This window comes from Oncorhynchus masou, chromosome 28 (genome assembly GCF_036934945.1).
Source record: "Oncorhynchus masou masou isolate Uvic2021 chromosome 28, UVic_Omas_1.1, whole genome shotgun sequence".
NCBI lineage: Eukaryota > Metazoa > Chordata > Actinopteri > Salmoniformes > Salmonidae > Oncorhynchus > Oncorhynchus masou.
The window spans coordinates 57906365-57933987 of NC_088239.1; the positions used below are offsets into that span (position 1 = coordinate 57906365).

The 27623-nt window shown below is 46.0% G+C and overlaps 1 protein-coding gene across 1 annotated transcript in view; it reads left to right on the plus strand.

The window, feature by feature from the left end:
• LOC135517965 (astrotactin-2-like) overlaps positions 1 to 27623 on the plus strand; it is a 569522-nt gene that overhangs the window by 390027 nt on the left and 151872 nt on the right. Inside the window, exon 20 of the mRNA XM_064942708.1 lies at positions 24008 to 24149. Coding sequence (XP_064798780.1) covers positions 24008 to 24149 — 142 coding nt within the window. The remainder of the gene's footprint in view (positions 1 to 24007; positions 24150 to 27623) is intronic.

A 27623-nucleotide genomic window follows, 5' to 3' on the forward strand; every position in this document is an offset into this window, starting at 1 on the left:
CTTTGCAGTTCTGGAAACGTCAGAGTGTTTTCTTTCCAAAGCTACCAATTATATGCATAGTCGAGCATCTTTTTGTGACAAAATATTGTGCTTAAAACGGGCATGTCTTTTTATCCAAAAATGATATAGCGCCCCCAGAGTTTCAACAGGTTAAACAATGATCGGAAAATCACACTGGGGTGATCACACTTGATTTACAGACCTGAGATTGATGCTCAAAACAATAACATCTATCAAACCTGACCAGAGAGATGTGTGTACTGTGTACCCATGTGTACTGTCTCGTGCCTCTGTGTTGGCTCCGCCAAATATCACACAGTTCGTGTGTTACAATAAGGCATTTCTAAAAAAGTCATTGAGGCTACATGAGGTTCTTTGTGGTTTCTAGCTAAATCACTGACTGTACAGTTAAAATCCCCAGACAGAAATATATAATCCTCGGTGTTACATTTCTCAATGGTATTTGAAAATGTCTAACTGCCACTACTGGGGCATATACGGTTTACATACACCTTAGCCGAAAGTTTACTTACACCTTAGCCTGAAGTTTACATACACCTTAGCTAAATACATTTAAACTCAGTTTTTCACAATTCCTGACATTTAATCAGAGTAAATATTTCCTGTTTGAGGACAGTTAGGATCACCACTTTATTTTAAGAATGTGAAATGTCAGAATAAAAGTAGAGAGAATAATTTATTTCAGCTTTTATTTCTTTCATCACATTCCCAGTGGGTCAAAAGTTTACATACACTCAATTAGTATTTGGTAGCATTGCCTTTAAATTGTTTAACTTGGGTCAAACGTTTCAGGTAGCCTTCCAAAAGCTTCTCACAATAAGCTGGGTGAATGTTGGCCCATTCCTCCTGACAGAAATGGTGTAACTGAGTCAGGTTTGTAGGCCTTGCTCGCACATACTTTTTCAGTTCTGCCCACACATTTTCTATAGGATTGAGGTCAGAGCTTTGTGATGGCCACTCCAATACCTTGACTTTGTTGTCCTTAAGGCATTTTGCCACAACTTTGGAAGTATGCTTGGGGTCATTGTCCATTTGGAAGACCCATTTGCGACCAACCTTTAACTTCGTGACTGATGTCTTGAGATGTTGCTTCAATATATGTACATAATTGTCCTACCTCATGAATCCATCTATTTTGTGAAGTGCACCAGTCCCTCCTGCAGCAAGGCACCGACACAACATGATGCTGCCACCCTCGTGCTTCACTGTTGGGATGGTGTTCTTAGGCTTGCAAGCCTACCCCTTTTTCCTCCAACCATAACGATGGTTATTATGGCCAAACAGTTATATTTTTGTTTTGTTAGACCAGGTGACATTTCTCCAAAAAGTACGATCTTTGTCCCCATGTGCAGTTGCAAACCGTAGTCTGTTTTTTTATGGCGGTTTTGGAGCAGTGGCTTCTTCCTTGCTGAGCGGGCTTTCAGGTTATGTCGATTAAGGACTTGTTTTACTGTGGATATAGATACGTTTGTACCCGTTTCCTCCAGCATCTTTACAAGATCCTTTGACGTTTTTCTGGGATTGATTTTCACTTTTTGCACCAATGTACATTCATCTGTGATGCAGTGTCTTAGTCTTAGTATATAAAGACTTGAAATTGGCATGGGAGCTAACTCACTATCAAACTACTAGATATCTATAGCGAGCTATCTATTTATTAAAGGTAGATAGCTAACTTGTTAATTTGACCAAAAAATTAACCAAACTATTTCTCAATATTTCTCAAAGTTGCTGTTGCTGGCTAATTAATTTCATCATGCTTTGTGATACAGATGGTTTTTATGCTGTTTTAGTCCACACAACATGTCGGTCACCTACAGTAGAACATTATAAACAACAGGGGGAAACAATAACATTGGCCATGCTTTTTGTCCTACCAGATCCACGAGAAGATTCTGGTTAGTGTATCCTTCTGTCCTTCGACTCTTGTTGGATGTTGTTGTCCAATGTATTAGGTCCCAGACTCCCTTGACTGCTATGATTGTTTATTTACAAGTTAGTTACAATTAGCTTTTTGCTTTAGCACCATCTATACCTGATAGAGCAGATCTCATCTCACTTGTGGACATAAGAGGTCTAGCGTGAATGTCTCATTGGGAGACTAGAGCAGACCCAGCTCTGACTGAACGGGTGCCCATTTGAGCACTCCAGGATGGTCCATTTACTTTGTGTTCTCATAATCTAGCAATGTTCACATTACCTATGCGCCCACGGAGCTGGCAGTCACTGAGTAGTAAGTAACTGAACATCTTGTTTTGAACAATATATGTCTTTAACAGGAAAATGTACACATTTACCGCACTTTTATGAGCAGATTTTAGCATCCCTATGAGCAAGCCGTCGATGATGGAATTATACCAAACACATGGACACAATGTGTTTGACTCCATTCCATTGATTCCGTACCAGTCATTGCGATGAGCCTGTCTGCTACAGTCTACCTCTGCTGAACTAGTTTGACATAGACAGACATTGGGGGTAAATATATCATAGGTTTCGATCGGCAAACATTTTTTGCTTGTACAGTTATGTTGTTTGCAATATGGCAGATTAAAGCATTAACTTAAACTTTTTCACCTCAATCGATTTTGTAATACAAGTCCCAGAGCAAGGGGCATATGACTTTGTAATATGTTAAGCGAATAAAATGGTATCAAAATTAGTATTACATTGGAATGTGTACGTAACACACTACATATAGTAGTATATGGAATCAATTATAGCAAGTGCTGAGTCACTCCAGACACCCATTGATCAGGGTGAACTGCTAGGGGAGATGCATGTGAGGGCGCCTCACATGTCAGAACACTGCCTCTCTCTCTCTCCCTCTCTCTCCCTCTCTCTCCCCCCCTCTCTCTCTCTCTCTCTCCCTCTCTCTCCCTCTCTCTCTCTCTCCCACTGTCTTTCTCTCTTTCTCTTCCTCCATCTTTCTCGCCTCTTCTCTTCTCACCCCCCCCCCCAGCCCTCAGACCTTATTGGTTGATTACTCAAGACAACCTGGGTCAAGTTGTTTGAATCGGTGGAGGGTCGTCCAGTTCCGAGTTCTGTGGTCAGCCCCTGTGGCCCCTGCATGGGCTGTGGGGATCCCTGGTGGCATCCAGTCAGTGGGAGAGGTTAGGAGAGCTTGGCTCCCTGCCCCAGGCTGAGAGCCCTGGAGGGCTGTGTGGTGGCTTACCAAGCCTCACTGCACTCAAATCAAACAGTCCATGCTAGGCCCTCTCTGATATACTGTAGTAGGCTTTTCTAGTCTTTATTACCTGGGGCTAACTCAGGAGGGGAGGGGAGAGGGACTTTGTCATAATGCTTACCGCAGATGCGTTCAATGGTAACTGTTTAAAGACCCTGCTCTCTCAAATTATTTCTCTCTCTGTTTCTTGCTCTCTTCAGTCTCTCTCTGTCTACTCTTTCTCACTTATCTTTCTAACCTTCATCCTGCCTCATTTGTAATAGACCCAGAATGCCAGTGTATTGTACAGACCCGAACCTCCCACTTTAAATGTCTTTAAATGTCTTTAAATGTCCGACCAGCACCACCATTGGACAGAGAGGGGTGCAGGATCGAGGTGGTACTGTAGTGTGATGCTCCTAGCTCATAAACCTCCCAAGCCCTGTCTGCCACTGCAATGCAATGTGTTGGCAAAGAAAGTCAAATGAAGATAACAATCTATTGCTTAGTTTGGGTCAACTTTCCATTGATATCATTGCAGGGCATTGATCCCCACTCTGGTAGCTACTTGAAATAATGTCATTACAATCTTCAAAGGATCTCTTTCACCATGCTAGTCCTCACTGACAGTGTGCTGTGAAAGGCCACGCTTCTCTCAGAGGATGTTCTAAAGCCTTTTATAGGCAGGAGATATTTCCAACCGACCATGACATGACGAGGGCGTGTTTTCTTGTGGTCTATAATGAATGCGAAATAATTGGGCGTCCCCGAGCCGCCACATTGATGTCAAGTGAAATGAAAACCAACATGTTTTCTGCACGCATTTGGACTGATGGATGATTTTCTGTTGCTTCTCTGAGGCTTAACTTGACAGTACAGATGAAAGGGGAGAGAAAGGGGAGAGAGAGCCCGTGGACACTGGGGAGAAGTGGCCATGGCTGCATCAACATAAGTGAATGGAAACTCTCTGACTGATTAGTATACTATTGCCTTAGAGAGCGTTACAGACATGAAGGAGAGACGTCTGGGCCAGAGCTCAGAGATGCCCTCTGTCTGTTCAGTCAGCCGAGACACATTACAGAACGTTTACACACTCAGGAGGAAGCTACTGCTAAGAAAATCCTACCTCCAGGTTTCTCCAGTTAGGATAAAACATTTGTCTTATATTGCAAGAACATGTTTTAGCACTCAATAAAGCCATTTTGCAATGTGACACCAATAGGAAATATGTGGTAACTCCAACATGCTCTCATTTTAATGTGACTGGATTCCGGAAGGTGGCGTTTGATGCTAGTTCATACTTCACAGCAGGGCCGTTTGATGCTAGTTCATACTTCACAGCAGGGCCGTTTGATGCTAGTTCATACTTCACAGCAGGGCCGTTTGATGCGAGCTCATACTTCACAGCAGGGCCGTTTGATGCTAGTTCATACTTCACAGCAGGGCCGTTTGATGCTAGTTCATACTTCACAGCAGGGCCGTTTGATGCTAGTTCATACTTCACAGCAGGGCCGTTTGATGCTAGTTCATACTTCACAGCAGGGCCGTTTGATGCTAGTTCATACTTCACAGCAGGGCCGTGCTGCCCTGAATTGAATTGGAGCGGCAGGGTAGCCTAGTGGTTAGAGCATTGGACTAGTAATCGGAAGGTTGCAAGTTCAAACCCCCAAGCTGACAAGGTACAAATCTGTCGTTCTGCCCCTGAACAGGCAGTTAACCCACTGTTCCCAGGCCGTCATTGAAAATAAGAATTTGTTCTTAACAAATTGATGATGATGAGTATGATTCCCTATCAGAAACAACGATAGACAGCTGCCTCTGATTGGGAACCACACTCGGCCAAACGCAAAGAAATACAAAACATAGAATGCCCACCCAAATCACATCCTGACCAAATCAAATAAAGACATAAAAAGGCTCTCTAAGGCCCCCAAAGATGTGGACTTTGGCCGCAAAACCAGAACCTACAGGGGAGGGTCCGTGTGGGTATCTATCCTCGGTGGCGGCTCCGTTAAAAAACCCAGATACCTGTGAGTGAAAGAAAGGCCTTTAAATTGTTTAGTTCCCCTCCAGACGCCGATCCAATGTTATATGACGTGACAGGAGTTTGGAAGCATTGTTTTGGCAACAGAGGCCAAACAAATTACAGGGTGGCAGGATAGCCTAGTGGTTAGAGCATTGGACTAGCAACCGAAAGGTTGCAAGATTGAATCCCGAGCTGACAAGGTAAATTCTGCCCCTGAACAAGGCAGTTAACCCACTGTTCCTAGGCTGTCATCGAAAATAATTTTTGTTCTGAAATGACTTAAAGAGTAAAATAAAGGTAAAATAAATAAATAAACATGTTAACAGGTTCGATAATCATCCGTGTCTTGTTATTTCTGTTTTGGACTTGTTGAAAGTTGGTGAAAGCGTAGGCAGCACCGAGTTGACATCATCCGCACCTCCATAGGCGAGCGTTAGTTGGAAATAATGAATGAATAACAATCTCCACAAGCCGCCGCGGTTATCTACAATATTTGCAGTTATATTTGTGTGTATTGTCAGGGGTGAATTGAGTGATTCTTAGCGGGCAGGCCACATAACACCCGTGTCCGTGACCCAGACATACTGTAATGCCTGACCCAAATATGTAACCCACACACATGCCCTTAAAGACCCACTGCTTTCAAACCCACCTTACTCATAGAGAGGAGGAGCCCTCCCTTCCTCTCCCCCTCCCTTGTATAGGTTGCATCCTCTCTCAGCTGCTATGTTCTCTCGCTGTGTAGTATCCCTTCAAGCCAGCCACTTCAGAAGCATCCCTGGCTGTGTGTCTGTGAGTGTGTTAGTGTAGCCAACTGTGCGTGTGAGTGGGAGTGTCTGTGTGTGGGCGTGTGAGCGCAAGTGTTTCTTTCGAGTGGTGTATCCATCTAATTATGAGTGTGTATCGATCTACGTGTGAGTGTGTATCCATCTACGTTTGTGTAATGCTCATCTGAAGAAGTGAACCAAGATGCAGCGTGGGGTAGGTTAATCATATTCTTTAATGATAACCCGAAAAACAAGAAAGAGAGAACCACCGAAACGTACAGTCTTGTAGGGCTCAACAGAAACAATACAAGGACAAGATCCCACAACACAGGTGGGAAAAAAGGCTACCTATGATGATGAGTATGATTCCCTATCAGAAACAACGATAGACAGCTGCCTCTGATTGGGAACCACACTCGGCCAAACGCAAAGAAATACAAAACATAGAATGCCCACCCAAATCACATCCTGACCAAATCAAATAAAGACATAAAAAGGCTCTCTAAGGCCCCCAAAGATGTGGACTTTGGCCGCAAAACCAGAACCTACAGGGGAGGGTCCGTGTGGGTATCTATCCTCGGTGGCGGCTCCGTTGCGGGACGCAGACCCTGCTCCTCCTCCGGCTCCCCCCACTTTGGTGGTGCCTCTGGTGCGAGGACCCTCATCGCCGACCCCGGACTGGCGACCTTCTCTGCAGGCCCCGGACTGGGGACCCTCGATGCAGGCCCCGGATTGGGGACCCTCGTTGTAGGACCCGGGCTGGGGACCCTCCCTGCAGGCCCCGGACTGGGAACCCTGGCTGCAGGCCCCGGACTGGGGACCCTTGCTGCAGTTCCCGGACTGGGGACCCTTGCTGCAGGCCCCGGACTGGGGACCCTCGCTGTAGGCCCCGGACTGGGAACCCTGGCTGCAGGCCCCGGACTGGGGACCCTTGCTGCAGTTCCCGGACTGGGGACCCTTGCTGCAGGCCCCGGACTGGGGACCCTCGCTGCAGGCCCCGGACTGGGAACCCTGGCTGCAGGCCCCGGACTGGGGACCCTTGCTGCAGGCCCCGGACTGGGGACCCTCTCTGAAATGTGGCAAAAGGTCGCAAAGTTCAAGGGGGCCGAATACTTTCGCAAGGCACTGTATATAGTATCATAACCTTTTCTGGCCTTGAGTTCATATTCCTGAAGTAGCCATACAACAAATTACCATGCGCGTCTCTCATTGTACCTATTAGATATTATAAATCCGAACGGGGAGTGCGGCTTATAACATACAGTAGAATGAACAGGCTACCACTGTAAGTATGCATACTGTAGGCTAGTTTTCATTTTTTATCCAGAGTAGACAATGTTTCAGAATTCGCAGGCAGTGCAGCTTATTTAAGTTCCGGAAACAGTACATGCACAACATTATTGAATTGAAAAGATCTGTTTACAGGTCCACAACAATGTGCAAGTGTTTTTGTCATTCTGACAACCCCTACAAAGACATCAAGTTCATCATGCATCGCTATTTCCTTAGATATTGTCTTGGCCTAATTCCAGTACATCCAAAGGATACAGCAAATAAGGGCGTTATTGTCACCATAAAAGGTGAATGATGGACATTTTTCAGGCGGAGTTATAATGCTTGTTCACACGCGCACAATTTCACAACCGTTCTGATTTATAATGGCAAACATGCGTATGTATAGCATGCGCCAAGTTTATACAGTAAATCTCTATATTTTTGAGCGTGTGCCATCTTTTCAGAAAAAGCACATGCAGATATTTAGTGTTACATTGACACAAAAGTTATAAATGAGGCCCAGATGGAGCTGACTGGGAACAGATGATAAACAACATTTAAGAGCATTTCTGAAATTTCTAAATTCAGGAGAATTTCCACAGCTGTTCAAACCAGACATGACAATGAACAAGCATCAACTTCCTATCTTTCTCTAAAGTCACAGTCAGGACTCCCCTTTCCTCCTCTTGGGGAAGAAACCGTCAACAATGGCACACACATCACACCGACTGAGGAGGCACACACATCACACCGACTGAGGAGGCACACACATCACACCGACTGAGGAGGCACACACATCACACCGACTGAGGAGGCACACACATCACACCGACTGAGGAGGCACACACATCACACCGACTGAGGAGGCACACACATCACACCGACTGAGGAGGCACACACATCACACCGACTGAGGAGGCACACACATCACACCGACTGAGGAGGCACACACATCACACCGACTGAGGAGGCACACACATCACACCGACTGAGGAGGCACACATACTGAGCAATTGTTTTATTTTTTGTATTGTTATTTAACCTTTATTTAACTAGGCAAGTCAGTTATGAACAAATTCTTATTTACAATGATGGCCTACCAAAAGACAAGAGGCCTCCTGCCGAGACGGGGGCCTGGGATTGATCAAATAAAAAAATCAATACAATATAAATATAGGACAAAACATACATCACAACAAGAGAGACACAACACTACATAAATTGAGACCTAGGACAATAACATGACAAGGCAGCAACACATGACAACACAGCATGGTAGCAACACAACATGACATCAACATGGTAGCAGCACAACATGGTAGCAGCACAACATGGTAGCAGCACAAAACAGTACTAACATTATTGGGCAAAGTCAAAGCACAAAGGTCAAGAAGGTAGAGACAACAATAAATCATGAAATATTGAGATAAAACTGTCCAGTTTGAGTGTTTGTTGCAGTTCGTTCCAGTCACTAGCTGCAGCAAACTGTAACGTGGCGCGACCCAGGGATGTGTGTGCTTTGGGGACCTTTAACAGTATGTGACTGGCAGAACAGGTGTTGTATGTGAAGAATGAGGGCTGCAGTAGATATCTCAGATAGGGGGAGTGAGGGTTTTATAAATAAGCATCAACCAATCGGTCTTGCGACGGGTATACGGAGATGACCAGTTTACAGAGGAGTATAGAGTGCAATGTATGATGTGTCTTATAAGGAGCATTGGTGGAACATCTGATGGCCGAATGGTAAAGGACATCTAGCTGCTCGAGAGCACCCTTACCTGCCGATCTATAATTATGTCTCTGTAATCTATCATGGGTAGGATGGTCATCTGAATCAGGGTTAGTTTGGCAGCTAATGGCTAAAGCAATTAAATTCTGCCTGCATCGAACAGTATAATTGAAATGATATGTCAGCAGGCCATTCTCTCTGAAGAGATGGTCTGGCCTCCCAATACAATGCATCAGCAGGCTACCAAACACCACCCAAATAAGCTCAAATGGGTGGGATAGGTGTTTGAGTCAGGAAGTGAGGGGAACTGAAATGCTGCAGCCTCGCTGTTCCCTCTTCCTCTGTCCCCCTTCACGTTCCCCGGTGATGATTTGTTCCTCTCTCTGTTTACTATAAGGAGAGGTCACCTGACATTTGCTATGAGGTTTTAATCACCATCGAAACTGGTTTTGCCTTGATATTGACAGCCAGGTTGACAGGGACCAGAGCAGGACAGGGACCAGAGCAGGACAGGGACCACAGCAGGACAGGGACCAGAGCAGGACAGGGACCAGAGCAGGACTCTGCTGGAGGCAACACAATCCCAAAGCTCCAAACAAGTTGCCCCAACCAGACACTGATTTGTGTTCAGTGAGGTGAATCTGAGATCTGTGCTTACAGTTGACTTCTTCAACCCAGATACCTGTGAGTGAAAGAAAGGCCTTTAAATTGTTTAGTTCCCCTCCAGACGCCGATCCAATGTTATATGACGTGACAGGAGTGTGGGCAACAGGGGCCAAAACACGAATTACATGTTAACAGGTTCGATAATCGTACGTGTCTTGTTATTTCTGTTTTGGACTTGTTGAAAGTTGGTGAAAGCGTAGGCAGCACCGAGTTGACATCATCCGCACCTCCATAGGCGAGCCTTAGTTGGAAATAATGAATGAATAACAATCTCCACAGTTATATTTGTGTGTATTGTCAGGGGTGAATTGAGTGAGTCTTAGCGGGCAGGCCACATAACACCCGTGTCCGTGACCCAGACATACTGTAATGCATGACCTAAATATGTAACCCACACACACACGCCCTTAAAGACCCACTGAGTGTGTATCCATCTACTTTTGAGTGTGTATCCATCTACGTGTGAGTGTATATCCATCTCCGTTTGAGTGTGTATCCATCTACGTTTGAGTGTATATCCATCTACGTGTGAGTGTGTATCCATCTACGTGTGAGTGTGTATCCATCTCCATTTGAGTGTGTATCCATCTACGTGTGAGTGTATATCCATCTCCGTTTGAGTGTGTATCCATCTACGTTTGAGTGTATATCCATCTACGTGTGAGTGTGTGTCCATCTCCGTTTGAGTGTGTATCCATCTACGTGTGAGTGTGTATCCATCTCCGTTTGAGTGTGTATCCATCTACGTGTGAGTGTGTATCCATCTCCGTTTGAGTGTGTATCCATCTATGTGTGAGTGTGTATCCATCTCCGTTTGAGTGTGTATCCATCTACGTGTGAGTGTGTATCCATCTCCATTTGAGTGTGTATCCATCTACGTGTGAGTGTATATCCATCTCCGTTTGAGTGTGTATACATCTACGTTTGAGTGTATATCCATCTACGTGTGAGTGTGTATCCATCTCCGTTTGAGTGTGTATCCATCTACGTGTGAGTGTGTATCCATCTCCGTTTGAGTGTGTATCCATCTACGTGTGAGTGTGTATCCATCTCCATTTGAGTGTGTATCCATCTACGTGTGAGTGTGTATCCATCTACGTGTGAGTGTGTATCCATCTCCGTTTGAGTGTGTATCCATCTACGTGTGAGTGTGTATCCATCTCCGTTTGAGTGTGTATCCATCTACGTGTGAGTGTGTATCCATCTCCGTTTGAGTGTGTATCCATCTACGTGTGAGTGTGTATCCATCTCCATTTGAGTGTGTATCCATCTACGTGTGAGTGTGTATCCATCTACGTGTGAGTGTGTATCCATCTCCGTTTGAGTGTGTATCCACCTACGTGTGAGTATGTATCCACCTACGTGTGAGTGTGTATCCATCTACGTTTGAGTGTGTATCCATCTACGTGTGAGTGTGTATCCATCTCCGTTTGAGTGTGTATCCATCTACGTTTGAGTGTATATCCATCTACGTGTGAGTGTGTATCCACCTCCGTTTGAGTGTGTATCCATCTACGTGTGAGTGTGTATCCATCTCCGTTTGAGTGTGTATCCATCTACGTGTGAGTGTGTATCCATCTCCGTTTGAGTGTGTATCCATCTACGTGTGAGTGTGTATCCATCTCCGTTTGAGTGTGTATCCATCTACGTCTGAGTGTGTATCCATCTCCGTTTGAGTGTGTATCCATCTACGTCTGAGTGTGTATCCATCTCCGTTTGAGTGTGTATCCATCTACGTGTGAGTGTGTATCCATCTCCGTTTGAGTGTGTATCCATCTACGTGTGAGTGTGTATCCATCTCCGTTTGAGTGTGTATCCATCTCCATTTGAGTGTGTATCCATCTACGTGTGAGTGTATATCCATCTCCGTTTGAGTGTGTATCCACCTACGTGTGAGTGTGTATCCATCTACGTGTGAGTGTGTATCCATCTCCATTTGAGTGTGTATCCATCTACGTGTGAGTGTGTATCCATCTCCATTTGAGTGTGTATCCATCTACGTGTGAGTGTGTATCCATCTCCATTTGAGTGTGTATCCATCTACGTGTGAGTGTATATCCATCTACGTGTGAGTGTGTATCCATCTCCGTTTGAGTGTGTATCCACCTACGTGTGAGTGTGTATCCACCTACGTGTGAGTGTGTTTCCATCTACGTGTGAGTGTGTATCCATCTACGTGTGAGTGTGTATCCATCTACGTGTGAGTGTGTATCCATCTACGTTTGAGTGTGTATCCATCTACGTGTGAGTGTGTATCCATCTACGTGTGAGTGTGTATCCATCTACGTGTGAGTGTGTATCCATCTACGTTTGAGTGTGTATCCATCTACGTGTGAGTGTGTATCCATCTCCGTCTGAGTGTGTATCCATCTACGTTTGAGTGTGTATCCATCTACGTGTGAGTGTGTATCCATCTGCGTGTGAGTGTGTATCCATCTACGTGTGAGTGTGTATCCATCTACGTGTGAGTGTGTATCCATCTATGTGTGAGTGTGTATCCATCTCCGTTTGAGTGTGTATCCATCTACGTTTGAGTGTGTATCCATCTACGTGTGAGTGTGTATCCATCTACGTGTGAGTGTGTATCCATCTACGTGTGAGTGTGTATCCATCTCCGTTTGAGTGTATATCCATCTACGTTTGAGTGTGTATCCATCTACGTGTGAGTGTATATCCATCTACGTGTGAGTGTGTATCCATCTATGTTTGAGTTTGTATCCACCTCCGTTTGAGTGTGTATCCATCTATGTTTGAGTGTGTATCCATCTATGTTTGAGTGTGTATCCATCTACGTTTGAGTGTGTATCCATCTACGTTTGAGTGTGTATCCATCTACGTGTGAGTGTGTATCCAACTACGTGTGAGTGTGTATCCATCTACGTGTGAGTGTGTATCCATTTACATTTACATTTACATTTAAGTCATTTAGCAGACGCTCTTATCCAGAGCGACTTACAAATTGGTGAATTCACCTTCTGACATCCAGTGGAACAGCCACTTTACAATAGTGCATCTAAATCATTTATGGGGGGGGGGGGGGTGAGAAGGATTACTTATCCTATCCTAGGTATTCCTTGAAGAGGTGGGGTTTCAGGTGTCTCCGGAAGGTGGTGATTGACTCCGCTGTCCTGGCGTCGTGAGGGAGTTTGTTCCACCATTGGGGGGCCAGAGCAGCGAACAGTTTTGACTGGGCTGAGCGGGAACTGTACTTCCTCAGTGGTAGGGAGGCGAGCAGGCCAGAGGTGGATGAACGCAGTGCCCTTGTTTGGGTGTAGGGCCTGATCAGAGCCTGGAGGTACTGCGGTGCCGTTCCCCTCACAGCTCCGTAGGCAAGCACCATGGTCTTGTAGCGGATGCGAGCTTCAACTGGAAGCCAGTGGAGAGAGCGGAGGAGTGGGGTGACGTGAGAGAACTTGGGAAGGTTGAACACCAGACGGGCTGCGGCGTTCTGGATGAGTTGTAGGGGTTTGATGGCACAGGCAGGGAGCCCAGCCAACAGCGAGTTGCAGTAATCCAGACGGGAGATGACAAGTGCCTGGATTAGGACCTGCGCCGCTTCCTGTGTGAGGCAGGGTCGTACTCTGCGGATGTTGTAGAGCATGAACCTACAGGAACGGGCCACCGCCATGATGTTAGTTGAGAACGACAGGGTGTTGTCCAGGATCACGCCAAGGTTCTTAGCGCTCTGGGAGGAGGACACAATGGAGTTGTCAACCGTGATGGCGAGATCATGGAACGGGCAGTCCTTCCCCGGGAGGAAGAGCAGCTCCGTCTTGCCGAGGTTCAGCTTGAGGTGGTGATCCGTCATCCACACTGATATGTCTGCCAGACATGCAGAGATGCGATTCGCCACCTGGTCATCAGAAGGGGGAAAGGAGAAGATTAATTGTGTGTCGTCTGCATAGCAATGATAGGAGAGACCATGTGAGGTTATGACAGAGCCAAGTGACTTGGTGTATAGCGAGAATAGGAGAGGGCCTAGAACAGAGCCCTGGGGGACACCAGTGGTGAGAGCGCGTGGCGAGGAGACAGATTCTCGCCACGCCACCTGGTAGGAGCGACCTGTCAGGTAGGACGCAATCCAAGCGTGGGCCGCGCCGGAGATGCCCAACTCGGAGAGGGTGGAGAGGAGGGTCTGATGGTTCACAGTATCGAAGGCAGCCGATAGGTCTAGAAGGATGAGAGCAGAGGAGAGAGAGTTAGCTTTAGCAGTGCGGAGCGCCTCCGTGATACAGAGAAGAGCAGTCTCAGTTGAATGACTAGTCTTGAAACCTGACTGATTTGGATCAAGAAGGTCATTCTGAGAGAGATAGCGGGAGAGCTGGCCAAGGACGGCACGTTCAAGAGTTTTGGAGAGAAAAGAAAGAAGGGATACTGGTCTGTAGTTGTTGACATCGGAGGGATCGAGTGTAGGTTTTTTCAGAAGGGGTGCAACTCTCGCTCTCTTGAAGACGGAAGGGACGTAGCCAGCGGTCGGGGATGAGTTGATGAGCGAGGTGAGGTAAGGGAGAAGGTCTCCGGAAATGGTCTGGAGAAGAGAGGAGGGGATAGGGTCAAGCGGGCAGGTTGTTGGGCGGCCGGCCGTCACAAGAAGCGAGATTTCATCTGGAGAGAGAGGGGAGAAAGAGGTCAGAGCACAGGGTAGGGCAGTGTGAGCAGAACCAGCGGTGTCGTTTGACTTAGCAAACGAGGATCGGATGTCGTCGACCTTCTTTTCAAAATGGTTGACGAAGTCATCTGCAGAGAGGGAGGAGGGGGGGGTAGGAGGATTCAGGAGGGAGGAGAAGGTGGCAAAGAGCTTCCTAGGGTTAGAGGCAGATGCTTGGAATTTAGAGTGGTAGAAAGTGGCTTTAGCAGCAGAGACAGAGGAGGAAAATGTAGAGAGGAGGGAGTGAAAGGATGCCAGGTCCGCAGGGAGGCGAGTTTTCCCCCATTTCCGCTCGGCTGCCCGGAGCTCTGTTCTGTGAGCTCGCAATGAGTCGTCGAGCCACGGAGCGGGAGGGGAGGACCAAGCCGGTCTGGAGGATAGGGGACATAGAGAGTCAAAGGATGCAGAAAGGGAAGAGAGGAGGGTTGAGGAGGCAGAATCAGGAGATAGGTTGGAGAAGGTATGAGCAGAGGGAAGAGATGATAGGATGGAAGAGGAGAGAGTAGCGGGTGGAGAGAGAGCGAAGGTTGGGACGGCGTGATACCATCCGAGTAGGGGCAGTGTGGGAAGTGTTGGATGAGAGCGAGAGGGAAAAGGATACAAGGTAGTGGTCGGAGACTTGGAGGGGAGTTGCAATGAGGTTAGTGGAAGAACAGCATCTAGTAAAGATGAGGTCGAGTGTATTGCCTGCCTTGTGAGTAGGGGGGGAAGGTGAGAGGGTGAGGTCAAAAGAGGAGAGGAGTGGAAAGAAGGAGGCAGAGAGGAATGAGTCAAAGGTAGACGTGGGGAGGTTAAAGTCGCCCAGGACTGTGTGAGTGTGTATCCGTCTCCGTTTGAGTGTATATCCATCTACGTGTGAGTGTGTATCCATCTACGTGTGAGTGTGTATCCATCTACGTTTGAGTGTGTATCCATCTACGTGTGAGTGTGTATCCATCTCCGTTTGAGTGTGTATCCATCTACGTGTGAGTGTGTATCCAATTATGTTTGAGTGTGTATCCATCTACGTTTGAGTGTGTATCCATCTATGTTTGAGTGTGTATCCATCTACGTTTGAGTGTGTATCTAATTATGTTTGAGTGTGTATCCATCTCCGTTTGAGTGTGTATCCATCTCCGTTTGAGTGTGTATCCATCTCCGTTTGAGTGTGTATCCATCTATGTTTGAGTGTGTATCCATCTACATTTGAGTGTGTATCCATCTGCGTCTGTGTTTTTTAATTATTTTTATTTATTTATTTCACCTTTATTTCACCAGGTAGGCCAGTTGAGAACAAGTTCTCATTTACAACTGCAACCTGCCCAAGATAAAGCAAAGCAGTGCGACAAAAACACAGAGTGACACATAAACAAACGTACAGTCAATAACACAAAAGAAAAGAAAAATATAAAAATCTATGTACAGTGTGTGCAAATGTAGAAGAGTAGGGAGGTAGGCAATAAATAGGCCATAGAGGTGAAAATAATTACAATTTGGCATTAATACTGGAGTGATAGATGTGTAGATGATGATGTGCGAGGTGCAAAAGGGCAAGTAATAATATGGGGATGAGGTAGTTGGGTGTGCTATTTACAGATTGGCTGTGTACAGGTACAGTGATCAGTAAGCTGCTCTGACAGCTGATGCTTAAAGTTAGAGAGGGAGATATAAGACTCCAGCTTCAGAGATTTTTGCAATTGTGAGGGCCAGCCAATGAGAGCATACAGGTCTCGGTGGTGGGTAGTATATGGGGCTTTGGTAATAAAATGGATGGCACTGTGATGGACAACATCCAGTTTGCTGAGTAGATTGTTGGGGGCTATTCTGTAAATGACATTGCCGAAGTCGATGATAGTAGGATAGTCAGTTTTACGAGGGTATGTTTGGCGGCATGAGTGAAGAAGGCTTTGTTGCGAAATAGGAAGCCGATTTTAGATTTAATTTTGGATTGGGGATGCTTAATGTAAGTCTGGAAGGAGAGTTTACAGTCTAACCAGACACCCAGGTATTTGTAGTTGTCCACATATTCTAGGTCAGAACTGTCCAGAGTAGTGATGCTAGTCGGGCGGGAGGGTGCAGGCAGCAATCGGTTGAAGAGCATGCATTTAGTTTTACTAGCATTTAAAGGCAGTTGGAGAGTTGTATGGCGTTGAAGCTCGTTTGGAGGTTTGTTAGCACAGTGTCCAAACAAGGGCCAGTGTGTGTGTGGGGATATGTGTACTCGCAGGAAAGCAAGGTTCCCCCTCCCTTGCGGTGTGGCGTGGTTCTACCTGCTTTTCGTGCCCCCATCACGGGGCCCCAAAGGACTGGAATAAAAAGCAGCAGCGATGCGTAACCGTGCTGGCAGCACCACCCCCTCCACTGCTCCTTCATCCCTCCTTCTCCCACTCTGTGCAGCGCTGAATGAATGAAGGCTGGCGAGAGTGCTCGTGCTGCGCTGTGTACTTTCTTGTATAGTGGGATCACAGCTAGGCTTGGCAGGGCCGAGGTGTTACCTAAAAGGGGTGAGCTAAGGTAAACGAGGCCTCTGCCAGCGCTAGGCTAGCTACTCACAGGCAGGCGAGAGAGCAACCAGGCGGGGAAAGGGTGTACAGGAAAGGGGGCTGGAGATGGCTATGGTGAAAGAGGCTGGGGTGAGAGGCTGGGCTGCGTCTTAGGCAGGATTACGAGCTGAGTCTAGGGTTGGGGCTGGGTATAGGGTTGTGCAGTGTGTGCATTGCTGGGGCTGCATATAGGGATATTGCTGAGGCTGGGCATAAGGCAGGGCAGTGGCTCACACTGAGGATAGAGAGGTGGATTTTTGAATGAGCCAATTTTAATGTGAGGCTAGGTAAGGGTCTGCAGCTGGTGAGGTGTTTCACTACCAGTAGTAAGGAGGAAGGGTGTCAAGTTACTTTGAATTTGTCTTAAAACTATATCTGCTGTTCTTTTATTTCTCTCGTCCTCCTGTTTCTGCTGTCTGCTGATAGTCTAAAGATAGACCTCTGGTCTTGACTAGCACTTAGAGAGCAATGTCCTCAGAGAGAACTGACGATGTTACCATCTGGTATGTGGAGTATGCCACGACCAGCTGATGTGAACACATCTGAAAACTGTGTTGGTTGACCTAACCATGCATAAACACAGCCCTGATGGTGGGAAGCAACCTGTCTACGTTTCCCTTCTATTCTACTCTCCTTCTCTTTGCCTTAGGGCTCCTATGAGATGCAAACTGTGTTTGTGTGTGTGTGTGTGTGTGTGTGTGTGTGTGTGTGTGTGTGTGTGTGTGTGTGTGTGTGTGTGTGTGTGTGTGTGTGTGTGTGTGTGTGTGTGTGTGTGTGTGTGTGTGTGTGTGTGTGTGTACATGCCTACTTGCCTGTGTTTGTGCACGTGTGATTGTGAGAGTGCATGCGTGCCTGTGTGTGTGTGTTTGTGGCAGTTAGCCTCAGTGCAGTGAGCTCTTTCTCCCTGCAGGGGTTCAGTATTGTGTGAGTGGACAGGACAGCCATGGGTGGGCAAGCTGGCTGAGATACGAGAGCGTGAGCCTTGCTGTTTGTCTCTGGCCTTTTGCGACTCACGATAATGTGCTAATTACAGATACCCCCCCTCCGACAAAGCTAGAAGTGGTTGCACCCAGACTGCACCAAGTCACGCATCAGCCCCTGATTTATTCTGATTATCAAAACATACAAAGACATCATTCCTCCATAGACCACATCCAGAAACATAAAACTTCGGACTTTTCTCTCTCTCTCTCTCCCTCCTCCCCCTCTCTCGCCCCTCCCCCTTCCTTTTGCGCTCTCGTTCTACTTTTAGCCTGCATGAAGCAGCAGATTTCTGGCTTGTCCGGGGCATTCCTCTAATAGTTGTGCCATTGAACGGGAAAAACAGACTTGAAAAGCATTCTGAGGCAAGCTCTATCAGGTTAATAGTCAATCTTAAACACATCATTAGGGATTGTTTATGCAAAAGATCAAGTAGTCTGGAAGGGGTAATTTACTGTTCCACCAATTATTTGAGTGTTGGCATACTTGGCCCTTGGAATATGCTAAGTGTGAGGAAAGGTAAAACTTAAAAGCATCTGTACGCCTGCCTTTCTGTTTGATTATTATTATGTTTTTACCAAAATAAAACATTCTAGTTGGGCGAAAATATATTCAAAAACACATTCTATCCCATTCATCATCACCAAGTCGTTCTTCCAGTTCATGGTAGCCCCCAACGACACAATTAACGGATAACCCAAAACAGGTGGCTTCTGATAACAGTGGAGATGAACTAATAAAAAGCACAAAAAAGGGAGAAAAAAATAAAGAAGACAAGGAATCAAAGGAGAGGAGTACAGTGAAGGAAGAGCAGATCTGCAAATCGTGAGCAGCAGCAGCAGCTTTGTTGTTTATGGGCCAAGGCCACATAACAGTGGAATCATAATATGTATATATGTCTAGTTTTGAGATAACGCTGTATTGAAAAGCGCTATACAAATGAAATGTATTGTTATTATTTTGATGATTTGAAGGACCATGTTGACTCAAGTCCACCACTCTGAAGACGCTGCAGCCTTGACCCCAGGATTAAACCCACCGGGCATACGACACAGACGTCAGTTCAACTAATGAGAATTCAACGTGAAATCACCAAATCATTTCACCATGTCATTAGATTAAAGTTAAAAGTTGATGAAGTCCTCATACAGTCATCACATTGACATTTTTGTTGAAATGACGTGGAAATCAACACGTTTTTTCCCAGTGGGAAGGGACTGCTCAGCTCTGCTAAGACAATATGGCTTTTCGACAGTAAGTTACTGTGTGCCGATAACTGTCTGCTTAGAGATGTTTGTGATATTGTAAGTGTTATTTTTCCCAAGTGTTCTTATTTAACAAGATATTGGCCTTTATGGACGAAGCCTGTGATATGTAAGTACAGCGTTTGTGAACTAGTGTTGATGTGCTTGCTCTCTTATTTCATTTTTGGTTCGATTGATGTGGATTTTTCAAAGAAGGATCTGGAAATGAATTGTTTACTGAGTGTGCTGGTGGTCTCCACCATAAATGTATTGTTTACTGAGTGTGCTGGTGGTCTCCAACCATAAATGTATTGTTTACTGAATGTGCTGGTGGTCTCCACAATAACTGTATTGTTTACTGAGTGTGCTGGTGGTCTCCACCATAAATGTATTGTTTACTGAATGTGCTGGTGGTCTCCACCATAAATGTATTGTTTACTGAGTATGCTGGTGGTCTCCACCATAAATGTATTGTTTACTGAGTGTGCTGGTGGTCTCCACCATAAATGTATTGTTTACTGAATGTGCTGGTGGTCTCCACAATAAATGTATTGATTACTGAGTGTGCCGGTGGTCTCCAACATACATGTATTGTTTACTGAGTGTGCTGGTAGTCTCCACCATACATGTATTGTTTACTGAGTGTGCTGGTGATCTCCACCATAAATGTATTGTTTACTGAATGTGCTGGTGGTCTCCACAATAACTGTATTGTTTACTGAGTGTGCTGGTGGTCTCCAACATAAATGTATTGTTTACTGAATGTGCTGGTGGTCTCCACCATAAATGTATTGTTTACTGAGTAGGCTGGTGGTCTCCAACATAAATGTATTGTTTACTGAGTGTGCTGGTAGTCTCCACCATAAATGTATTGTTTACTGAGTGTCTTGGTGGTCTCCACAAAAAAAATGTATTGTTTACCGAGTGTGCTGGTGGTCTCCACCATCAATGTATTGTTTGCTGAGTGTGCTGGTGGTCTCCACCTTAAATGTATCGTTTTACAGACTGTGCAGGTTGTCTCCACCAGAAATGCATTGTTTACTGAATGTGCTGGTGGTCTCCACCATACATGTATTGTTTACTGAATGTGCTGGTGGTCTCCACCATACATGTATTGTTTACTGAATGTGCTGGTGGTCTCCACCATACATGTATTGTTTACTGAGTATGCTGGTGGTCTCCACCATAAATGTATTGTTTCTGAGTGTGCTGGTGGCCTCCAACATAAATGTATTGTTTACTGAGTGTGCTGGTGGCCTCCAACATAAATGTATTGTTTACAGACTGTGCAGGTTGTCTCCACCATAAATGTATTGTTTACTGAGTGTCCTGGTGGTTTCCAACATAAGTGTATTGTTTCTGAGTGTGCTGGTGGCATCCAACATGCATGTATTGTTTACTGAGTGTCCCGGTGGTTTCCAACATAAATGTATTGTTTACTGAGTGTGCTGGTGGTCTCCACCATAAATGTATTGTTTACTGAGTGTGCTGATGGTCTCCACCATAAATATATTGTTTACTGAGTGTGCCGGTGGTCTCCACCATAAATGTGTTGTTTACTGAGTGTGCTGGTGCTCTCCACGAAAAAAATGTATTGTTTACCGAGTGTGCTGGTGGTCTCCACCATCAATGTATTGATTACTGAGTGTGCTGGTGGTCTCCACCATAAATGTATTGTTTACTGAGTGTGCTGGTGGTCTCCAACATAAATGTATTGTTTACTGAGTGTGCAGGTTGTCTCCACCATAAATGTATTGTTTACTGAGTGTCCTGGTGGTTTCCAACATAAATGTATTGTTTACTGAATGTGCTGGTGGTCTCCACCATACATGTATTGTTTACTGAGTATGCTGGTGGACTCCACCATAAATGTATTGTTTACTGAGTGTGCTGGTGGTCTCCACCATAAATTTATTGTTTTACAGACTGTGCAGGTTGTCTCCACCATACATGTATTGTTTACTGAATGTGCTGGTGGTCTCCACCATAAATGTATTGTTTACTGAATGTGCTGGTCGTCTCCAACATACATGTATTATTTATTGAGTATGCTGGTGGTCTCCACCATAAATGTATTGTTTACAGACTGTGCTGGTTGTCTCCACCATAAATGTATTGTTTACTGAGTGTCCTGGTGGTTTCCAACATAAACGTATTGTTTCTGAGTGTGCTGGTAGTCTCCACCATAAATGTATTGTTTACCGAGTGTGCTGGTGGTCTCCACCATAAATGTATTGTTTACTGAGTGTGTCGGTGGTCTCCACAATAAATGTGTAATTGGACTTAATTTTCATTGAATGTACAAAGACTGCTCATATATAAACTTTAATTTACAACTTTTGGAATTAATCCAAGAGAGAGAATTTACACAAGTGTAACAAACATTCAAGTAAATCATAAATTAAATCAGTGGAGGATCATTCCAGTAATTTCAGCATCTTTCTCAAAGGTGGATTTGGGTCCAACAGAGAACAACCTAATCTGTACATAGTCTCTCGCTCTTCTCCCGTGAATAAATACAGGCCTAGGTCCAGTTTGCATTGCATGTTTAGAAAAAGAAACCTTGTAAACCTGGCACAGGGACACCCCAAGTGTAGGAATGTGTTTGGGAAACCTCTTAAACACAGGCCCCTTTCTGGGAACATGTCAAATCATTCATTCGTTCACTTCTTTCCTCCTCTCCTTACCATCCCTCTGTGCCCCGCCCTCCAGACATATTCCCTGTGTTTATAAATTGGCCCACATGACATAAGCTGAAGCTCCCCTTTACGTCTTTGAAATCCCACCTTTTTTTTTTGTTGCTTTTAAACTGTTTTGACAGCTCTCTCTTTTTTCCACCACCCCTCTGAGCGCTGGAAACAGTTTGGTGCATGTCTGAATGAACAAGTGTGTCATTATTTTCCTGTAAGCTGACATGAAAGATACTTCACAACTTGTGAACTGGTGTTTGTGAGACACAGAGGTGTTCAGTGAGATATCATTGAACAGTATCATGTGACCATAAAGGAACAAAGTCCTGTTTTCCTACGGTTCTATAATGTACCATGTAGGGCTGGCTGCCAGAACAAGTCTGATATCATTTTGCCTCAAGGTTCGTGCTGCAGAACTCTTTCCCTCTGGGCTGGGCCGATGTGAAGCTCAGAATGACTTTGGAACACAATTAAGTGTCAAGTCGCAGGATCTATGTTGGAAAGAATATCCCTCTTAAAAACCGAATTCATGACTTTTCTTTGCACTTGTGTTTATTTTCTGTTTGTTTTGTAAAACGTCTCACTGAAGAACAATAGAGAATGCATGTTAAGACAAAACAACACACGTGTGGCATATTTGCCACTTTATTTAACCTCTTGAAACTCCCCATCCCGGATCCGGGATTGTGACTAAGCCTCAGGCTCATTAGCATAACGCAACGTTAACGATTTCTGAAAATCGCAAATAAAATTAAAATAATGCGTTTGCTCTCAAGCTTAGCCTTTTCTTAACAACACTGTCATCTCAGATTTTCAAAATATGCTTTTGAACCATAGAAATTGACTAATTTGTGTAAGAGTATGCAAAGCTAGCATAGCATTTTGTGTAGCATGTAGCACGCAACATTTTCACAAAAGCCAGATAACCAAATAAATAAAATCATTTACCTTTGAAGAGCTTCTGATGTTTTCAATGAGGAGACTCCCAGCCACATACCAAATGCGCAGTGTTTCCTGAAAGCGTCTGTGTGTAGGAGAAATCTTTCCGTTTTCTACATTGCGCCTGGCTACCGAAACGAACCGAAAATGCAGTCACCTACAACGTGAAACTTTTTCCGGATTAACTACATAATATCGACCGAAACATGGCAAACGTTGTTTGGAATCAATCCTCAAGGTGTTTTTTCACATATCTCTTCATTGACATGCAGTTCGTGGAAGCTTGCTTCTCTCTCTGTGCCCCATGGAAAAATACTGGCAGGTGACTTTTGCGCAGGACACCGGGCGGACACGTGGTAAATGTGGTCTCTTATGGTCAATCTTCCAACGATCTGCCTACAAATACGTCACAATGCTGCAGACACCTTGGGGAAACGACAGAAAGGGCAGACTCATTCCTCTTGCGTTCACAGCCATATAAGGAGATCATGAAAGACAGAGCCTCAAAAATCCTTGTCATTTCCTGGATGCCAAGTCATCTTGGTTTTGCCTGAAGCTCACGTTAAAGGGCACGCACAGAGAAGATATTTGTATTTCTGGACACGTCAGAGTGTTTTCTTTCGAACAGTAGCAATTATATGCATAGTCGAGCATCTTTTTGTGACAAAATATCTTGTTTAAAACGGGAACGTTTTTCTTCCAAAAATGAAATAGCGCCACCATAAGTGTAAGAGGTTTTAAGAGGCGCAGGAAATGGCTTCCAATCAGGTCAACAACACAGTAAATGTATTAACCCTGCAAATGTCTCTTTCTCTTCCTCTCCATACATCTATTCACTCACTTTCTCATGTTCTAAATCTCTTCACACACCGTGTCACGGTTTTCTATAGGTGAAAGAGAGTCAGACCAAAATGCAGCGTGGCTATTGCATCCATGTTTAATGAAACTGTAGAAAACACAAATCAATACGAAAAAAACAATAAACAATACACGAAAACCAAAACAGCCTAATACTGGTGCAAACTAACACACGACAGGAAAAGGAACAATCACCCACAAAACCCAACACCAAACAGGCTACCTAAATATGGTTCCCAATCAGAGACAATGACTAACACCTGCCTCTGATTGAGAACCATATCAGGCCAAACACAGAAACAGACAAACTAGACACACAACATAGAATGCCCACTCAGATCACACCCTGATCAAACAAAACATATAAACATACAAAGCAAAAATTTACACACGGTTAATCTTTTCTCTCTCTCTCTCTCTCTCTCTCTCTCTCTCTCTCTCTCTCTCTCCTCCTCCTTTTCTCCATCTCCTCTAGGTGAGTTGTTAAGTCTGGTGGACGACCTGCTCTCAGGTCTTGGTTCGTCCTGTGTGGTGGCGGGTCGAAGGAACGGAGACCATCCTCACTCTGTGCTCTACTCGCTGGTCTTCAAGTGCCTGGAGCCCGACAGCCTCTACAAGTAAGATCCCCTAACCTAAAGCACTTTGGACCTGAGCCCGTATTCACAAAGCCTCTCAGAGTGCTGATCTAGGTTGTCTATGTCCATGTAATCTTTTTCATTATTATCTAATGAAGTTCCAGGTCTCCGGTAGCCTCTGGAACTGCCGATCAGCGGCCAACAAGGCAGAGTTCATCTCAGCCTATGCCTCCCTCCAGTCCCTCGACTTCTTGGCACTGGCGGAAACATGGATCACCATAGATAACACTGCTACTCCTACTGCCCTCTCTTCGTCCGCCCACGTGTTCTCGCACACCCCGAGAGCTTCTGGTCAGCGGGGTGGTGGCACCGGGATCCTCATCTCTCCCAAGTGGTCATTCTCTCTTTCTCCCCTTACCCATCTGTCTATCGCCTCCTTTGAATTCCATGCTGTCACAGTTACCAGCCCTTTCAAGCTTAACATCCTTATCATTTATCGCCCTCCAGGTTCCCTCGGAGAGTTCATCAATGAGCTTGATGCCTTGATAAGCTCCTTTCCTGAGGACGGCTCACCTCTCACAGTCCTGGACGACTTTAACCTCCCCACGTCTACCTTTGACTCATTCCTCTCTGCCTCCTTCTTTCCACTCCTCTCCTCTTTTGACCTCACCCTCTCACCTTCCCCCCCTACTCACAAGGCAGGCAATATGCTCGACCTCATCTTTACTAGATGCTGTTCTTCCACTAACCTCATTGCAACTCCCCTCCAAGTCTCCGACCACTACCTTGTATCCTTTTCCCTCTCGCTCTCATCCAACACTTCCCACACTGCCCCTACTCGGATGGTATCGCGCCGTCCCAACCTTCGCTCTCTCTCCCCCGCTACTCTCTCCTCTTCCATCCTATCATCTCTTCCCTCTGCTCATACCTTCTCCAACCTATCTCCTGATTCTGCCTCCTCAACCCTCCTCTCTTCCCTTTCTGCATCCTTTGACTCTCTATGTCCCCTATCCTCCAGGCCGGCCCGGTCCTCCCCTCCCGCTCCGTGGCTCGACGACTCATTGCGAGCTCACAGAACAGTGCTCCGGGCAGCCGAGCGGAAATGGAGGAAAACTCGCCTCCCTGCGGACCTGGCATCCTTTCACTCCCTCCTCTCTACATTTTCCTCCTCTGTCTCTGCTGCTAAAGCCACTTTCTACCACTCTAAATTCCAAGCATCTGCCTCTAACCCTAGGAAGCTCTTTGCCACCTTCTCCTCCCTCCTGAATCCTCCTCCCCCTCCCCCCTCCTCCCTCTCTGCAGATGACTTCGTCAACCATTTTGAAAAGAAGGTCGACGACATCCGATCCTCGTTTGCTAAGTCAAACGACACCGCTGGTTCTGCTCACACTGCCCTACCCTGTGCTCTGACCTCTTTCTCCCCTCTCTCTCCAGATGAAATCTCGCTTCTTGTGACGGCCGGCCGCCCAACAACCTGCCCGCTTGACCCTATCCCCTCCTCTCTTCTCCAGACCATTTCCGGAGACCTTCTCCCTTACCTCACCTCGCTCATCAACTCATCCCTGACCGCTGGCTACGTCCCTTCCGTCTTCAAGAGAGCGAGAGTTGCACCCCTTCTGAAAAAACCTACACTCGATCCCTCCGATGTCAACAACTACAGACCAGTATCCCTTCTTTCTTTTCTCTCCAAAACTCTTGAACGTGCCGTCCTTGGCCAGCTCTCCCGCTATCTCTCTCAGAATGACCTTCTTGATCCAAATCAGTCAGGTTTCAAGACTAGTCATTCAACTGAGACTGCTCTTCTCTGTATCACGGAGGCGCTCCGCACTGCTAAAGCTAACTCTCTCTCCTCTGCTCTCATCCTTCTAGACCTATCGGCTGCCTTCGATATTGTGAACCATCAGATCCTCCTCTCCACCCTCTCCGAGTTGGGCATCTCCGGTGCGGCCCACGCTTGGATTGCGTCCTACCTGACAGGTCGCTCCTACCAGGTGGCGTGGCGAGAATCTGTCTCCTCGCCACGCGCTCTCACCACTGGTGTCCCCCAGGGCTCTGTTCTAGGCCCTCTCCTATTCTCGCTATACACCAAGTCACTTGGCTCTGTCATAACCTCACATGGTCTCTCCTATCATTGCTATGCAGACGACACACAATTAATCTTCTCCTTTCCCCCTTCTGATGACCAGGTGGCGAATCGCATCTCTGCATGTCTGGCAGACATATCAGTGTGGATGACGGATCACCACCTCAAGCTGAACCTCGGCAAGACGGAGCTGCTCTTCCTCCCGGGGAAGGACTGCCCGTTCCATGATCTCGCCATCACGGTTGACAACTCCATTGTGTCCTCCTCCCAGAGCGCTAAGAACCTTGGCGTGATCCTGGACAACACCCTGTCGTTCTCAACCAACATCATGGCGGTGGCCCGTTCCTGTAGGTTCATGCTCTACAACATCCGCAGAGTACGACCCTGCCTCACACAGGAAGCGGCGCAGGTCCTAATCCAGGCACTTGTCATCTCCCGTCTGGATTACTGCAACTCGTTGTTGGCTGGGCTCCCTGCCTGTGCCATTAAACCCCTACAACTCATCCAGAACGCCGCAGCCCGTCTGGTGTTCAACCTTCCCAAGTTCTCTCACGTCACCCCGCTCCTCCGCTCTCTCCACTGGCTTCCAGTTGAAGCTCGCATCCGCTACAAGACCATGGTGCTTGCCTACGGAGCTGTGAGGGGAACGGCACCGCAGTACCTCCAGGCTCTGATCAGGCCCTACACCCAAACAAGGGCACTGCGTTCATCCACCTCTGGCCTGCTCGCCTCCCTACCACTGAGGAAGTACAGTTCCCGCTCAGCCCAGTCAAAACTGTTCGCTGCTCTGGCCCCCCAATGGTGGAACAAACTCCCTCACGACGCCAGGACAGCAGAGTCAATCACCACCTTCCGGAGACACCTGAAACCCCACCTCTTCAAGGAATACCTAGGATAGGATAAGTAATCCTTCTCACCCCCCCTTAAATGATTTAGATGCACTATTGTAAAGTGGCTGTTCCACTGGATGTCAGAAGGTGAATTCACCAATTTGTAAGTCGCTCTGGATAAGAGCGTCTGCTAAATGACTTAAATGTAAAATGTAAAATGTAATCTAAAAGGCAGAACTGATCCTAGATCAGCATTCCAACTCTGAGATGCTTTATTAATACGGGTCGCAATTTACTATTGCTTTGCACCATTCCAAGGGTGAAATTTAAAATATGCTAAACAACAAGGTAGAAATGAAGGATAGAATAGGAAAAAAAGACGCATGTTTTTGATTTGTTGTTCACTTCTGCTAACTCTGCGGTAAATGTTGCATGACAGAAGTCCATTGAGTTGTTGCTACATTCAACTCTCCTCACCTGTGGTATTGTTCTAACCCAATCATTTTCTGACTTTTATGAGTTCACTATTTCTACTACCATAAAAAAACACCTTGTTAACCAATGGCATTGTTGTCATTTTTGCATCTCTCCTAAAGAGGAATG